Source organism: Engraulis encrasicolus, chromosome 8 (assembly GCF_034702125.1).
Source record: "Engraulis encrasicolus isolate BLACKSEA-1 chromosome 8, IST_EnEncr_1.0, whole genome shotgun sequence".
NCBI lineage: Eukaryota > Metazoa > Chordata > Actinopteri > Clupeiformes > Engraulidae > Engraulis > Engraulis encrasicolus.
In genome coordinates, this window is record NC_085864.1 from 8,552,427 (window position 1) to 8,569,252 (window position 16,826).

Consider the following 16,826-nt stretch of genomic DNA (forward strand, 5'->3'; position numbering starts at 1 on the left):
TACAATTCATGAAACACTCATGTTGTATATTGTGAAAGTATGGATTACTCTACTTCCCTTCGTCCTGGTTTTACTGGGCAAGCTTGGGTTACATCACAGGGCCCTTTGTGGCCTAAGACACACACACACACACACACACACACACCACAACCTCTCTGTCACACACACAGACACACACACGCGCGCACACACGCACACACATCACAACATACATCTCTCACACACACACACACACACACACACACACACACACACACACACACACACACACACTCTCTCTCTCTCTCTCTCTCTCTCTCTCTCTCTCTCTCTCTCTCTCACACACACACACACACTCGACTGTGCGCTCCTACACATACTGTATGTAAACAGAAACAGCATTCATGACCTGCCAGAACAGAAGTCCAACAATTCCCTTTTCCATGTGAATGGTAACTAGTGTCATATCCAGTCAGTACATATTACTGAAATCTCAAGTGTTTGTGTAATGCTTTTACATTGTCACCGATGACACAAATATTATTTTTTGGGTTGTTTAAAGGGCCAGTTTTATTGTTATATTATTCATTTTCAGCCTGTTATTCGTGTTGGAACAACTGAAGGTGTTATGTGTGGCCCTGTAGTTTACGATTGATTCATCTTTTACCTTACGAATTCATGTTTTACGTACATTTGTCTTGCTGATGTTTAAGTTGGGAATATTAAACTTTGTATGAGCACCTAAAATGTCCAATGTATTGCTTATTACATTTATTTTATTGATTATTAAATTATATATTGATTAATAACAATAACCAAGCACATTGTACTCAGCGGAACAGAGGGTAGTGTATACTTCGAATGCGTTGAGTTTTCTCATTTTTCTGCAAGCCATTTCTGAATAATAATCATTATAACATAACTGATGACATTTGCTTTAGTGTGGCAAGCTAGAGGTAGGCCTACTATAGTACTGAGAGTCACCATGGGTAACAATTGCAACATCATTCACAGTAACCTAGCTGTGTCACACTACAGTTCTTCTGCACTGTAACAGATTGTTCAACGGGGAACTTGGATGGCCTCAGACAACCCTGTTACTTGATTGATTTTATAATAATAGCCATCTATGAAAAGTGGCTGTCTGCAGGATAGGGGTAGTTTATTCCCTCCGGTTATTTTTCCCTTGTAACGACATGTGACTGCATCACATGGATTTTTTTTCTATGTATCCCGGTGCTCTCCGAGTACCAAAGTGCAAAACAGTAAGTCTACTCGACCGCTAAGAAACTTCACATTTCATGACTTCATCTGAGGGACGCGCCTTTGATGACGCATTTGACACGGCAGGCGTCAAATGTTGCAGCGTATGATTACAACATTCTGTAATGTTTATAAGTAGGCTAAACTCGTCAAGCACATTATTGCCACGACCATGGTCTACGTTCTTTAAAACTCAAACTTCATTTTTCCTCACGACCCAGTCCCGAACTTATTTCCTGGCGATGATTTGGCGGTGGGTGGAGGATTGTGAGAAGGTGGAGTCCAATTAAACTTCTGGCCCTGCTGTGCATGGGACTGCGATACGAGGGAAGAGAGCTGCCGAGATATTTGGGCGAGCTCGTGTGAAAGCACGATGTCACCGATAATTAGAACATGCTTTCTCTTGGCTGGGTTTGTTTTCTTTTATATTGCGTACCTGCTTTTGGGAGCCCTCGTTTTTTCTTACATCGAAGGACCAGTGGAGGAGAAGCTGAGAACTGACTTGACTGCTCTCAAGGAGCAATTCCTCAACCAGACCTGCATCAATGTAACGCAACTGGACGCCTTTCTAGATGGAATTTTAAAAGCCAATAAGTACGGAGTGTCGGTGCTTCGAAATGCTTCTGGACTTTCTAACTGGGATCTGGCTTCGTCTTTGTTCTTCGCCAACACTTTGGTGACGACAGTAGGTGCGTCAGAAATGTATCCAAAAGTTTCAACCAAAGTTTCGAAGTTTTTGGGGAACGCTAAACCTAACATTCTACACCCCTGGTTAACATGTTTTTAACAACACTGGTTTAGATCGAGAATATATTATAACTGGTAGTAACTTCAAACAGAGCTGAACGTATTTTGTGTTCTGTTATTTCGAGAATCCCGTTCGTAAAACATCACATGAAGCTAGAACCGCTTCCGTGGGCTGCCGAGTCCAGTGAGCGATAGCTACCGACATCAATCTCTAGAGCAGTTTGTTTTTGTCTGATCAAGGACCCAGTACGTGTGTCTGTTATACTTTGGAATTTACCCAAGAGTAAATATTATTTGCGTTATGCCCATGGAAGTAGACCTTCGTACCGCAGGCGGAATGTGTAACCAATTTAGAGGCTATTCTTCAACGCAAACAGACGCGCAGTCCGCGCCACGTTGACGTTCTGTTGAGGAAATTAAGAAGAACCTAAATTTCCCCTTCTGTAATTGGGATAGAACTACGAGGAAGCTGGCATTACAGGAATGTCATACTGATTTACCGACGTGACAAAAACGGATGCCTCGAGGACCAGCTCTGTGCGCGCGCGGAATAAATGCTTTGTGGCTTTTGGAGAACAAACACAAGGGTTCAGTCTTAGATTTCATTTGATAAGGGAACAATATAGTGCACGTGTAACCTTAGAAGACCTCTGGGGAAGTCTCAGGCTTACATGTGTTTGTCTGGCTGTACAATTTGTGTGTAATCCTCACATCTTTACATGCAGGTACTTGAGGCGCATACATCCCTGACATGGCCAGTCCCTCTGCTCCAATTCATTCGTGGGCTAATTAACATCCCCATATCCACCCAGGTATCACAACCGGATCTTGTTTTCCATAGCATGTTATAGATATACATAGACAGGCCAACATTAATCTGACAGGCGTCCCTGGTTTTCGACATGTTGGACAACATTACCAACGAATAAAGGAAACACAAAATTAATGGGCCTAATTTGAACGTCGCTGTGTCGGGGGTTACACGTGCCAGGTATGTCTAGCATTCCTGCTATGTGTAGCAGTTCTCTGTTAAGTGCCAACGTTTTAGTGTCATATGCCTTTTAATTGAGACTGTGGTGACCCATTGACCCTAAATAGAGAAGTAGCCTATACGTCTGTGTTGTGACCTGCTCTTGACTAGCAGGTGCTGAATTAAGCTTGGGTTACAGTGTGCATTAACGTTTCACCTTTATAGGCTACCCTGTAGTACTAGCAGAAGATTATTTGAATATGAGATGTTCCAACGTAAAAGTAATTTGCATGCAGGGCCTACTATGCAGTGAGTGCAAGCCTGGACATTCTGGAGAAAACAACAGTGTTAGGGGTGGGTGGAGGGGCCAAGCCTTGGAGTATATTAAAAAATGTAAATGTCTAAGCATGCATCTCATTATCCATATCACATTTTTTTAAATCACAGTTTACATGTCATAGAACTGTGAAATGCTGCACATGTTTGTAAAATAACAGAGTGATTTAGTGATTTAATACTTCAGACACTGTGCATGTAACCACTCATAATCTAAGGCCACTTTCTGTTGCTGTTGTGATGGCTCTCCACACAAACAAACAAGCAAGCCAGTATGCTTTAAGCACAGTTTGACCTTTTTATTTTTACACATGGAGGGAAGGGATAGCTCCTTGATTCAGTGGGCCTGAAGGCCTGAAGACCTTCCCTGTACTCCACTGAAGAGGGAAAACAAACAGATCCTGATGGAGGAATCAAATCGATAAGGCCCTCCTTTGTTCCAAACCTCTGGAGAAAAACAAATAACTCCAAACATTACAAAAAGAAACCCTTCCGGTTGATTTTTGCTTGTTGTATTCTTCAATAGGGGGATTGTTTTGCATTTTTAACAGAACAAGCTTTGTTGATGATGTTGTCATGGTGTCAGTTTCTTTTGAAGACATAGGCTGGCAACTCTCAAACCCATAGGGCCTAGTTGTGTTGTGTTTTGTGGTTGTTTTTCCTAGGGAAAAAGCCCTGTTCAGCATGACTCTTGTGTTGAGAATTAATGAAAGCACGCAACAGACTTTTTGTGTGATAGTGTGCCGAGTTGGCCTCCTAAGTGTAAAACGAGCAACTGGCAAAACTCCTTAGTGGCAAAAGATTAATAAAGTTCTAATGTGTTGTAGGAGCCGCTGAGCCCTGAGCCTCTACCGGAGCAGAAAGTCCAACTGCTACATCCGATTTATCAGCTACCTGCATTTACGGTGTAATCGGCTCACCGGCCATACAGCACGTGCCCAAATGCAGGCTTTCTGAAGGAGTGTGCTTCTGATAGGGCCTGCATCGTTCACTGAAGCTTGAAATCCCCAACTGTGATTTTGTTTTTCCCCCTCTCCACAATGAGATAATGATGACAATGAGTTTTGGGTCTAGTCGTTGAGGAAGAAGGAATCATAGTTCTTATTTCCAGTTAAAGTTTCAGCATCTACTCTATTGTTGTTGCACCATTTGTGAGTCACAAGCTTTGTTTCATTTCAACATTGTGGTATCCAACTGCCCCTCAGAAGTCCAAGAGAATAGATGTGATCAAACTTTTGTTGGCGGTTTCTTATCTAAAAACCCTCAGCATGTAATTACAGTCAAAGCATGGAAGTCTTATGATCAGACATGTGAACTGAAATTGATAAAATGCTTAACATAGAGCTTCTATTGTACAAATAATTGCATGGAATGCCTCGGTCTCTTTACATGCTTGTCCATTTGTTTAACGTCACTGATGGCTCAGGCAGCGTTGTTGAACAGGATCTTTGTGTGATGTGTAATGTTGGCTAAAGGCTTTTGTACAGGAAAAGACCATTTATGTGTTTGTTAATGTGTTTGGGTTGAAATTCAATCCGGCCACGTGTCCCTTTTTAGTCAAGTTCCTCTAGCAGTTTTGAGGAAAATCTCTCCATTCCCCTCACTCATGTTTGTTGGTCTGTCTCACTACTTCTATAATTGCCAGTATTCTATCCCTTGACCCCTTTCCATGAACTGTGAGTGGATTGTAGTTGGTGTGCACATCTGTGCTGGCTGTAAGTGTTAACTCAGTTATGTTCTTTTGCGTCACCTCATTAGGAGCTTTCTAAAATAAACATCTTGAATGCAGTAGTTGTAGCCATATATTGGGATGTTTTCATCACCCCCAAACTTAACCCTTGGGGGAACAAAATGGACCTTCCCTTTCTCATTGTGTCTTACACAGGATGACACTTTACCCCTGTGCTACCGCCTCTTATCTTGCCCATATTTCTTGTTTTGTACCTACACCCCCCTATTTCTTTGGTTTGTTTTTGTCTCTGTCAGTATCTTTTAGTACTTATCTCTCCATTAGGCTCTCTCCCCTGAAAGTCCCTCTGTGCATGTATTTCTACCTCTGGGTTTGGCTACATCACACCACTGTAGTGAATTAATCTCGTTGAAGAAATCTTTATCTTTCACCTTTCCCCTGTATGCCTCTCTGACCTCTTGACCCTCACCAGAGAAAGTAGAATGTATGAGAGAACTCGCTCTGATTGAAGCTTGCAGTTACCACCTAGTTGGCGAACATAGGCAAGTGAAAAGTGAATGGGAGTCAAAAAAGCTAAATGCTAAAATAGATTCTACTCCAATTTCCAGTAATAAACCCCATACATTAAAAACACTCCTATGAAGAACTATGGTTGGTATTACATAAGAGGCTGTATTGTCAAGTTTTTAGGAGTTTAGTTTTTCGACTAGGGCAGAAGATTTCAACCTGGCTAGCATTCTTTTAATGTACATGTATTTGGCCTCAAATTCAGCTTGTTGACTAATAATCTAGTGGCGCAAAAAAAAACCTAAAAAAATACTGTTTCTGAGTTCTTTTTAGGACTAGTTTAGAACTGGATATTAATATTTCAGGGCAGAAAAATATACAACAAGAAAAAAACATTGTTGGCAGCTGCCTTGAAAGCCATTCTTTTCACTTGTTTGTGGTGGTGATATTGCAGATACTAGGCGTTCACGAGCAACTTCCATTTTCCATACATTCTACTTTCACTGACTTCACCTTTAAACCTTGAACCTTCTCTATCGGAAATGTACTCTCTCTATCTGAATAGTACACTCTGTATGCATTGAATTGTTCGCTCCCTATCTGAATTGTATACTTTATCTGAATTGAATTGCACCCTGTGTATCTGAATTGTACACTCTCTAACTCTTTATCCTAATTGTATCTCTCTCTCTCTCTCTCTCTCTCTCTCTCTCTCTCTCTCTCTCTCTCTCTCACCTGACATTGTAACACGTTGGACAATGAGTCAATAAAGGACTGGTTAAATCTCTCTCTCTCCCTCTCTCCCTCCCTCCCAGGTTATGGCCACACCACCCCGCTCTCGGACGCCGGCAAGGCCTTCTCCATCGTCTACGCCCTGGTGGGGGTTCCCTTCACCATGCTGGTGTTGGCGGCCTGCGTGCACCGCCTCATGTACCCCCTCACCTACTGGCCGCTGGGGGTACTGCAGCAGAGGGCAGGCCTGCAGCCGCGGGTGGCCAGCCTGGTGCACTTTGTGGTGCTGCTGATGCTGGTGGTGCTGTGCTTCTTCGCCATCCCCGCGCTGGTCTTCACTGCCATGGAGGACAACTGGTCCTTCCTGGACGCCTTCTACTTCTGCTTCATCTCGCTCTGCACCATCGGCCTGGGCGACTTCGTGCCGGGCGAGCAGCCGGGGCAGAACTTCAGGGGCCTGTACAAGATCTCTGTCATGGGTGAGTGCATGCCGCACGGCATCGATATTGATACACATACAAGATCTCTATGATGGTAGAGTGCACTGCATCGATATTGATACACATAAAAGATCTCATTAATTCACAGAATGAGTGCAGAGACATTAATTATAAATGTCATTCATATAAAAGACCAGTGCTTCAGGGGCCTGATTCACACCAGACGGTGTGTGTGTAGCTTTGGCGCCCCCGTCTGGTGTGAACCAGGCTAGTGCTTCAGGGGCCTCTACAGTAAAAGATTTAGGTTTAAGATTTAAGTGGAGATTTCTAAAATGCACCTGTTTTTGAACACAAATCTACATGTTGTGTTTATATATAAAAGGATAAAATATATTTTAAAAATATTCGTAAACACGTCACCATGGTCCCACAGATGACATACGTGCACAATACGAGAGGATAACTTTTAGATTGTGTTTTTTCAAAGATCTTGAAGAACTTTGACCGCGAGCTTTGTCTCATGACATCAGAGGAAAGGACAGGAGAACCTAGACTGATTTGCAGGCAATGATATCAAAGCCCGAAAGGAGTGATTAAGTCCTCCCGACATGTGTATGGGAAAGTGAGTCTTATCGTTCGGCGGTCAAAAAAACAATAACAGGGACCTGCGGTGGGCCTCTGCAAAGTGAATGGCAAGTGTTTTGCATGTGTGGAGGTTAGTGTATCGGATGGTAGCCAACTAGTACAGATTTGCTGCCAACCATCCACCTCCACCCATCCAACTTGACTGCCAACCCACAGATTTGCAGGAGCTCGTACAAAATCTCTCTGATGGCAGATCTGTCAGTCCAGATTGATGTAACAGATGCCAGCAAACACTGCTTATAACACGGCTGAGCAATTGTTTTGGACCAAGGACCACATTGGGTTTAGAAATCTTGGCTGAAGGGCACAATGTCATAGGCAACTTGCCTGTGTCAGTAATAGGAAATTAGGAATGCTGACAACTTTTTGGCCATTTCATTTAAATCCTGTATGTTGTAATGAAATGTATTTACAAGAGTTCATTAGCCTTGGTCCCAAAGTCGCAATACCCCTCTCTTGGTAAGCCATTTTAACAATGTTGGGTGAGGGCAGGGTATTCATAAGATTATTCAATGTAAATATCGGTAGTCTTTCTTTTGAAGGCTCTTGCGACCAGATGAAATGACTCAGCAGGCTTCATGTGGCCCACCTCTGGGCCTGAGTTGGCCCACCTCTGGCCGTACTGGCTTTTTTCCAGAAATGGTGTGCTATTGTTTTGATTTGTTTTGTTCCCTACATAGTGCTCTACTCTGTGAAGAGAATGAGTGAACATTGCATCTTACCATGCAAACACACTGAAGGAGTCAAGAGCGACAGTGGCACCAGAGGTAGTTGACTTTGTATAGATGAGCTGGTGACAAAAGCGATTTGGGCTGCTTGTAATTGAACTTCAGCAGGTGTAATGGAAATGCGCCATCAATACGGACGCTAGATGCTGTGTTCAGACTTTTGGCGTGGCCCAACCCTGGATGTCGCTATCTTAGGGCAGTATAATGGTCATTTATGGTCATATTTCTCATGGATGTTACCGCCACCTATAGGGTAATATGAGTGTTGATGATTGATTGACGACATTGATGGCAGCAATGTGCTGTTTAAAGATGGCGGCAATTTTGACTTCAGCCATTCGTAATGGGAGTGGTCAACAAGGTATCTAGTGTTCATATCTATGGTAATGAGCTATAACGTGGTGACAGACACAGTAGCTGATCAGAATGCTAGTAACCGTCCTACTTTCACACCTTTGGGTGGATATCCGTTGAAGTATTCTAGCTTGCACAGCTAGCCACGGAAATTGGTATACGTCCTTCAGAAACCCACAAAAAATAGTTTCTTTATAAAAACTCAATGTTTAGCTCACTTTAACCCTCTAATGGACCTTGGTAACATTAGATCAGTGGTTCTCACCCTTTTTTGAACAAGCGCCCCCTTGACCTCACCATGAGCCTCCCAACACCCCTTTGACCTACCAACGTATCCCCTTAGTATTAAAAAATAAAATGGGCTAATGCCAATGGCAACTGAGCACCCCTCCTCTCAGCAGTATCCTTCTCAACACCCCCTATGCCTCCCTAACACCCCCTGAGGGTCTGTAGAGCCCCCATTGAGAAACACAAAATTAGAACATGCAAGGGGAGTAGTTTAGCCTTCATTATCCCTTTGCGTGTTGCATTCTGTATGAACAGCATTATTTGTCATTATTCCCACTTAACTGCAATCTTCTTAAATGTGTTTTGGCCTACATGTTTTATCCACAAGGCACCATGCCAATCTTCTCGTAAATGCCAGTGTAGCCATTTGTTTAGGTTTTGAGAAAAACAGGCTTAACTTTAATGTTTTGTAATGAACACAAGCACACTCGAGCACACACACGCACGTACACACACAAGCACCTGACTTTGACAGAGCAGTGAGATCTTTCCACCTATACTGTGGGGAAAACGTTACATTACTCTTCCTCGAGATGAAAGTGAAACCTGAGATGCATGACTGATTTGATACATTTCAAAACCAGAAGTGAGAAACTGAAAATTCTATTAGAAGACCACACATTCTGAAAGTTCAGAAATTCACATGATGTACAGAAATGCTTAACAAGGTTGGAGGAGGAGTCATTGGGATGAGTGAATAGCTGAATCATTAAGATTTGACATTCAGCTTCCTTCTATGGCTTAGAATAGATAGTGCCATGTATTCTATGGAGATAGATGGTTGGCAGAGATGATGGGTGTTATTGTAAATGATTTATTGGATTTAACTGAATTTATTGTAAATGACTCCAAATATATTTTATTTTTCCCGTTGTATGTAGTATGTAGTGTACCAAACAGCTGAAGTAAAACTTAATCGAATGAATACGGAACAGTGAAGTGAAACGGACCGCCTGTTATAAAAGTTCAGTGACCCCATGGGTTCCCTTACACACTCACACCCATACACTCTTTAAAAAAAAAAAAACAGAAGAGAAACTAGTCCATATTAACCACTGTGTTCATTATGGAGAACAACCCAGTTTATGGTTTCTCACCTCCTATTGTAGTGTTTCCCAGGGGGCGTTGGGGAGCCCTGGGGGGGAATTGAAAAGGATACAGTTTAGCGGAAGCGGTGCTAGGTGGCCATAGGGGGGCATTAGGTAGTCTATTTTTTAATTGTAAGGGGAGCGTTGGAATGCTTATGATGATCTCAAGGGGCCGTTGGGAGGCTTATAATGAAGTCCAGGGGGCATTTATTCAGAAAAGGTTGAGAACCTCTGTCCTATAATGTAGTGTGCTAATGGATACATACTGCTATGGGAGACCACTATAAAATACAAATGTTTCAAAGCTACTATGCCAGACTCTTATTACTATGCAAGGCTCTTATTACCATTTCATCCCTCAACTCAATCCCCTCCAACTGTTAGGTCTACTTCTTGTTTAGTGGTCCTATTAAAAATAGGGTGTCATGTTGCCTCTCGGCTTGCCTGTCTTCCTTCCTGCCTGTTGTCTCTTGGCCTGCCAGCCTGCCTGCTTGTCTCTCTGTCTTCTTTCCTGCTAGTCTGTGTGTCTATCTGTCTGTGTTCCTGTCTTCTTGTCTGTGTGCTTGTCCATTGTCTGTCAGTTTGCTTGCCTTCCTGCTTGTCTGTTGTCTCTCTGCTTGCCTGTCTGTCTGCCTGCCTACAGGTACCTGCCTGCTTGTCTGTTTATTTGCCTGCTTGTCCAAGGTATCTGAGCCTGCCTGTCTGCCTGCTTGTCTGTCTGTCAGTTTGCCTGCTTGCCCGTGCTTGTCTGTTGTCTCTCTGCTTGCCTTCTTATCTGTCTTCCTGTCCATTGTGTCTCGGTTTGTCTGTCTGTCTGTCTGTGTGCCTGTCTCCTTGCCTGTCTGTCTGCCTGTTATCTCTTGGCTTGCCTGCCGACCTGCCTTCCAGCTTGCCTGTCTCCTTGCCTGCCTGCGTGCCTGTCTCTCTTCCTGCTTGCCTGCTTCCCTGTCTCTCTTCTTCCCTGGCTGCTTGCCTGTCTGTCGTCTTGCCTGGCTGCTCATCTGTTATGTCTGTGCCTGCCAGTCGTTCAGCTGAGGACAATGACTGTGCGCTATCGCTGCCTTGACCTCACCAGGCGGGGTGACGGCGGGTGTTGCGACACACCCCTGCATGACCAACTGCCATCTGGGCAGGCCTCGTTTGTCACTGGGCAAATATTGCCAGTCATTAACAACAGTGGCATGCCACCCTTCCCCTGGCCCGCTTTATATTGCATTGCATTGCATTAAAGAACCCGTCTGTTTAATTAAGACGGGAGAGTTTTATTAGTTGCGCTTCACTTCGCTTCTCTTCGCTTCACTTCAACTTTTACTAATCCGCTTTGTTTTTACAACTTCTTGCATATTCTCCTAACCTGTGTTTGGAAACCTCAAAGGCCCTTGCCGGAAAAAGCAAGAATGACGAGAAAACGACAGAAAAAAAGATGAAAGTGAAGAAGTTGTCGTCATGACCGAACAGGAAGAAACAGCCCTTATGCACTACAGTACTGTACTGATGGTGGCGATTGGGTTGGTACTGGAGTGCATGAGGGAAACTGCGGTTGTGCAGCGTGCAGTAAGGAGGAGGAAGTGTGGAACTGTGTCTCTCTCTCCCCGTCTTGTGATTGTGTGCGTGCCTGAGCCTGTGAACGCATGTGTGCTTGCGTATTATGTGGAAGTGTAAAACTGTGTGTTTCTCTGTCTTGTGATTGGGTGTTTGCGTACGTGCGCGGGTGTGTGTGCGGGTGCATGTGTGTGCCTGTGTAAGTATTAGGTGGTAGTATATGGTATGTGTGTGCAAACTAGTGTGGTCAAACTGCGGGATAGTTTCTTGCACCTCCCCTGAGAAAATTCACACCCTTTAAAAAAAATGGTGTCATGTCCAGCTGTAGCACTATGCAGCGTTTTGAGTCCCCGGCTTCAACTCTACTGTACTCGCCTCTGCTCTGCTCTGCTCCGCTCTGCTCTGCTCGGTCAAGTAAACAAGTATACCAGCTGGCTGGTGATCAACATCCCTATTTACACACACACACACACACACACACACACACACACACACACACACACACACACACACACACACACACACACACACACACACACACAGTATACAGAGTTTCCCACAGACCTCTTTGGCAGAAGCAGAGCAGCCGTTTCCATGTCAAACTGATTGGCTGCAGGAATGTAATTTTCCCCAAACCAGGGCGTGGCGGGGGGCAAGAGATGCAGGCATGATGTCATGATCTCATTTTCATGCTTGAAAGGGACATTAAAACCGGCCTAAGTGACATGAACGTTTGCCTTTTCGTATGGAGCACAGGTCTGTCATTTGATTTCTGGCTCTCCTAGTAAGTGGCACAGCTATTTCATTTATTTTGCTTTTACTCCCAGGCCCTCCTCTCTCCCTCAGTCAGACATCCATGTCCCTTATGGGTTGCTGTGCTCCTTTTCTACAGTGCGTAAGATATTCAGGAAGACGTGTGTTTGTGTGCTGTTTGGTCATTCAGTCATACAGTTTATCTAGTTACCTGTGGTATGTGGATTTGCTGCGGCTGCCTGCCTTGTTTGAGCTTGTGGAGATGGTGGAGATAAGCGCCCTCTGTAGGTGGAAGAGTGTTACAGCATGTGAAATGGAACACAGGCCTGCAATCTGGTATCTTGGCCTTGTTTGTCATACATACGCTTCTATCTAAAAACAAAATGTTCCTTCCACATTATGTCTGGGAGGGCTTTAATCTGTTTCGCCAATCAGGGATCGCAGGAGATATGAGAGGGGGAGGACGCACATCTCAAACTTCAATGGAGTTTATCCCTCCCACCAGTAATTGTTTTTCAATGCCATGACCAAATGATGGAAATTGGATACAGTGAATTACGATGCACATTCCAAATTTCATTAGAGTTTACCACTCCCTCCAGTTAATATATCTCAATAAGGCCATTCCAGACCATCCATAAGAATGAAAGTATTTATTGTCAGACCGGGTGCTAACCTTCGCAAGTGGGTGTTGATAATGTTAGACTTCCAAGAAGCTCTGCTCACTGTCAGACACTGTTTACCCTCTATGTTTGCATTGCTTTGCATGTTGCTAAGGATTGCTCCTCTCTACTACTAGGCCTACAAATAATACTCCAAGCTACGGTCCAAAACACAGAATAAATGTTTGTTCACTGACCCGTTCAGAATCAGTTAATCCACTTTGGACCTGTTTTTACAAAACACTACTTTGTGATTTGTTGTTTTGCATAGTGGGCAATGACTAAGCCAAAGGTAGTGGAATGTGGGTATGATTATAGTACTCTACCTTTGGGTGTTATTGTTGTGAGTATTAAAACATTGTAATTTCAGAAAGAGGGCTTTTGTTCAAATGGAATAGGGTACCACTTCTTGTATTAAACCCCTTCAATTGAACTTAGTTTGCCAAAAACCTTCATTCGAGTCTGGTCAAAAAGATTGTTTGATTTAAAACTTGGAAATCACTGTTTCATGCTATTGATTTTCGGCCTTTTCAAGTCACCCCAAAAGTTCACAACAAGCTGGTCTTCTACACTAACCCAGGGGCAAGCATGGCCTGGTTAGGAGGGTGGTCTTAAGATCAGAGGGTTGTAGGTTCGAATCTCACCCTTACCTCTACCTATACATTCATCCATGGCTGAAAAACCCTTGAGCAAGGCACCCAAACCTACATTGCTCCAGGGACTGAAACCAATACCCTGTAAATAACAGGTTAAAAGCGTCAGCTGAGTGCAATGTAATGTAATGTACAGTAACCCTGCTTGCTCTATTTTCCTTTATCTTGTATATGCTACTACTGAGTATGCCCTCAGTCTGGGGTAGGGGTGTAAATAATAATCTAAATGTATCGATGTATCTCGATATAATCTGATGATTGAATCGAATCGCATTATATCGTGGAGCATTCATAGCTCTTTGAGTGCCATGGACTTGAAAACGAGTCTTTTCAGAATGTATGGCACAGTGCCAAAGACTTGATGTCAAGTCAATTGCGTTTTTTTTTTTTATGGGGGGTGGGGCCTAACACGTTGATTGTTTGTTGTTCACATGGACAAAGAACTCAATTTTGTATGGCTCTTGAAAAATCACTCAAGCGTTGAAAAAAGCCTGCCGGTCTGAATTTGAAAATGCCTGGCACTCAATGAGTTAAGTATTGAAAATAATCAAATCACTGGCCCCTGCCCAATGCCCTAGCTCCATAACATAATAGAAGTGGAAAAGTAATTGGAAAAAAGTGGAATGGAATTGTATTGTATTGTGGGGCATTCTTAAGTCTCGAAAATAATCGTATCGCATCGCATCAAATAATAAGATATCGATATTGAATCATATCGTCATGGAGGCTGTGATTTAAACCCCTATTCTGGGGGCAGTAGTCTCAGCAGAAGAAAGAGTCCAGATGAGCATCTGCTAAATATAATGAAAATCGAATGTGTTTTTTCTTTTCGTCTCTGTTTGCAGTCTACCTGTTTGTGGGCCTGATGGTGATGTTCCTGGTCCTCCGCACCTTCCACAAGCTGGCAGACCTGTACGGCCTGACGGCCTTCTTCCACCTGCCCACCTGCGATGAGGACCTGGCAGAGGACAAGGAGCCCATCGTGGGCGCGGAGGAGGCGCCCGAGAGCGACAAGGCCATGACCAGTCCCCTGGACCCCAGCTCACATGCCACGTACAACACCATCAACGCCACAAGATGAGATGAGATGAGGGGGGCCCAGTCCGTCCACCTAATCCAGCCCAAGTGCTTAGGTCTTCAGCACCTCTCCTCCCTCTTGCCTTATCGCCGTTGTATTTTCCTGTCCTCTTTGTTGCATTTGTTTTGTTGATATTTGGAGGGTTGGGCTCGGTAGCCGATCACCTACCTACCTACCTACCTTACCCTGTCTGTGACTTGTGTGCCAGAGCCACCACGAGGCAGACAGATGCATTACATGGTTACTACTAGAACATGCCCAAGCAAAGAGGATGGGATACAGGAAGCTTCATAATGAAACGGTGCGTTTGAGTAAATACACCATAAATAGGCTCTATGTGCCCAAACCACTGAAGGGTCGTGACTTACTGTGACACCACCCTGACCAAATGACATGGGAGGGGGTGCTGACTCAGCCTGTGCCGTAGCGCACCGCCTAAGCACAACACAAGTATTCACTTTGGGGATTTTTTGTTTTGTTTACTTTGCACATCATTTTATTTACTTTACATTATCTTTGTTTTTCTTTCCAATAACCTAATGGACATCTTTTTTGTCTTAATTTACCCCTTTTTCTTGCTGTATTGTCTTTATTCCTTATTGCTATTATATTATTTTTTTGGTAAGAGGGTCCCATCTGATCCGCGCCGTTGACATGTGTCAGTCATGTCTCCGGCTTTTGTATTCATTTGAGATCTTCTGTATTATCTATTCATTTGAGATCTTCAGTATGATCTATATTCATAGGCCATTGACACAACCAGGGAGGTATACGAATACTTAACCGTGTTCTTAAGTTATACCCCCAGGTCTGGATTCACACTTGTCTGTAACATCAAACTACGATCAGGGAGAATGGAATTCAACTGTCCCGACGGCACTTATGTCACTTTTGGAGATAAAGCACCTTTTCTTAGCCTTCCTACCTTTCTCTTTCTCTCGCTGACCCAAATCCTTTTTCTTAACCTTTGGTCGGAGTCGCGTCTTATTCTAGTGGGTCATACCCGTCCCCGTCAGACATTTCTTGTCACTTTTCCCACTTCTGACGTAATCCTTCATCGACGACCCTGAAATAGTCAGTGGTGCTTTAGAAAGGCAGGTTAGCCACACACACACACACACACACACACACACACACACACACACACACACACACACACACACACACACACACACACACACACACAACCACAACCTCTGGTAGTTTCTTAGACTTCTCTTGGTCCGTCGTTCTTTGAACGTGCGTGACGTGAACGTTGCATGTCAACAGCGACATGATGTTTACATAAGTAGACTGAAATCCTATTTTTTTGCCTGTGTAGCCCACATAGCGAAGTTGTAATGGCAGTAAACAAACCACTGCCCTGTCATGCCATGTGAGGCGGCGCTGGTGTCTTTTTATGTGACCGGAGAAGGAGATGAGGGTCACAAGAAAGCTATTGAGTAACATCTTTGATGCCCTTGGGCCACTTCCCCTCCGTGGTGGGCTGACTACACATCAGAAAGAATCCACACATCAGAAAGAACTTAGGTTTTCAAAGGGCTACTTTCTCTGGGCTTATTTGCAATGGTCTAGTTTGCTGCAAAGACAGACTGCCTGTCAATGAAATGCATTTATTTAGCCTTGAAATGATGATTAGCTTTTTGACCAAAAGCATATCCATACTACAGCATGTGAACTCGTGTGACATTCACATGAGCTTGACCAAAGTCACCATTTCCAGAATGCATTTCATTGCTTTATGTCTAACACAAACATCCAAACTTGTTTAAAGACTGTCAATAGTCAGCCAGCTAGCTATTTCAAAGGAGTTCTCTGACCGAGGACTGCTTTACAGTGTTGTTGCCATCACCTGACTGACCGATACCGATGCATTCTCTTGTCTGTCATACAATTACCATGTTATTTATCAACACTTTATACATGTAGTTATGTTACTGAATGTAGTGATTTTGTCTTTTTCTTTTCATTTTTTTGTTTTGTTTTTGTTTTCATAGAGGACTTAAAAGGGCGCTTGCTTGGTATACTGAAAAAAATAGGGTAGGTCTACTTGCCAATTCATGCAGTGTATCTGTGCAAATAATGTACTGTGCTATGGTACACTTAATAAAGAAAATAATGCAGTACTTTTGGAATACTTTTTTTCTCTGTGTATCTTATGGTCATTGTGGAGATGATGTATCTAAGCTACTGTGTATAAGCTGATCATAGCATGAAAGAAACAACCCATGTTATTTTTAAGAGTTGGAGTTTATGTTCAGACATTGCCCTACAAGACTGGGAAGGCCTTTAATAATAGCTCAAGGTATTCTAATTTCTGATGGGATGGGGACTTCATAGTGGTTAATGTAACTCCACTGATGATGAATCT

At 43.4% G+C, this 16,826-nt stretch overlaps 1 protein-coding gene across 1 annotated transcript; it reads left to right on the forward strand.

The window, feature by feature from the left end:
- The first annotated feature begins 1,420 nt into the window (after positions 1–1,420).
- Positions 1,421–16,581, forward strand: kcnk6 (potassium channel, subfamily K, member 6). Its single transcript, XM_063204938.1, has 3 exons — positions 1,421–1,931; positions 6,308–6,703; positions 14,223–16,581. Exons 1-3 carry the CDS (start codon positions 1,616–1,618, stop codon positions 14,456–14,458), a joined length of 948 nt encoding a protein of 315 aa, XP_063061008.1. The 5' UTR covers positions 1,421–1,615; the 3' UTR covers positions 14,459–16,581.
- The last annotated feature ends 245 nt before the right edge of the window (positions 16,582–16,826 follow it).

Coding starts and splice junctions, on each gene's coding strand:
- kcnk6 (XM_063204938.1), top strand. CDS start 1,616: ATGTCACCGATAATTAGAACATGCTTTCTCTTGGCTGGGTTTGTTTTC. Junction 1,932..6,307: donor CACTTTGGTGACGACAGTAG/GTGCGTCAGAAA, acceptor CCTCCCTCCCAG/GTTATGGCCACACCACCCCG. Junction 6,704..14,222: donor GTACAAGATCTCTGTCATGG/GTGAGTGCATGC, acceptor CTCTGTTTGCAG/TCTACCTGTTTGTGGGCCTG.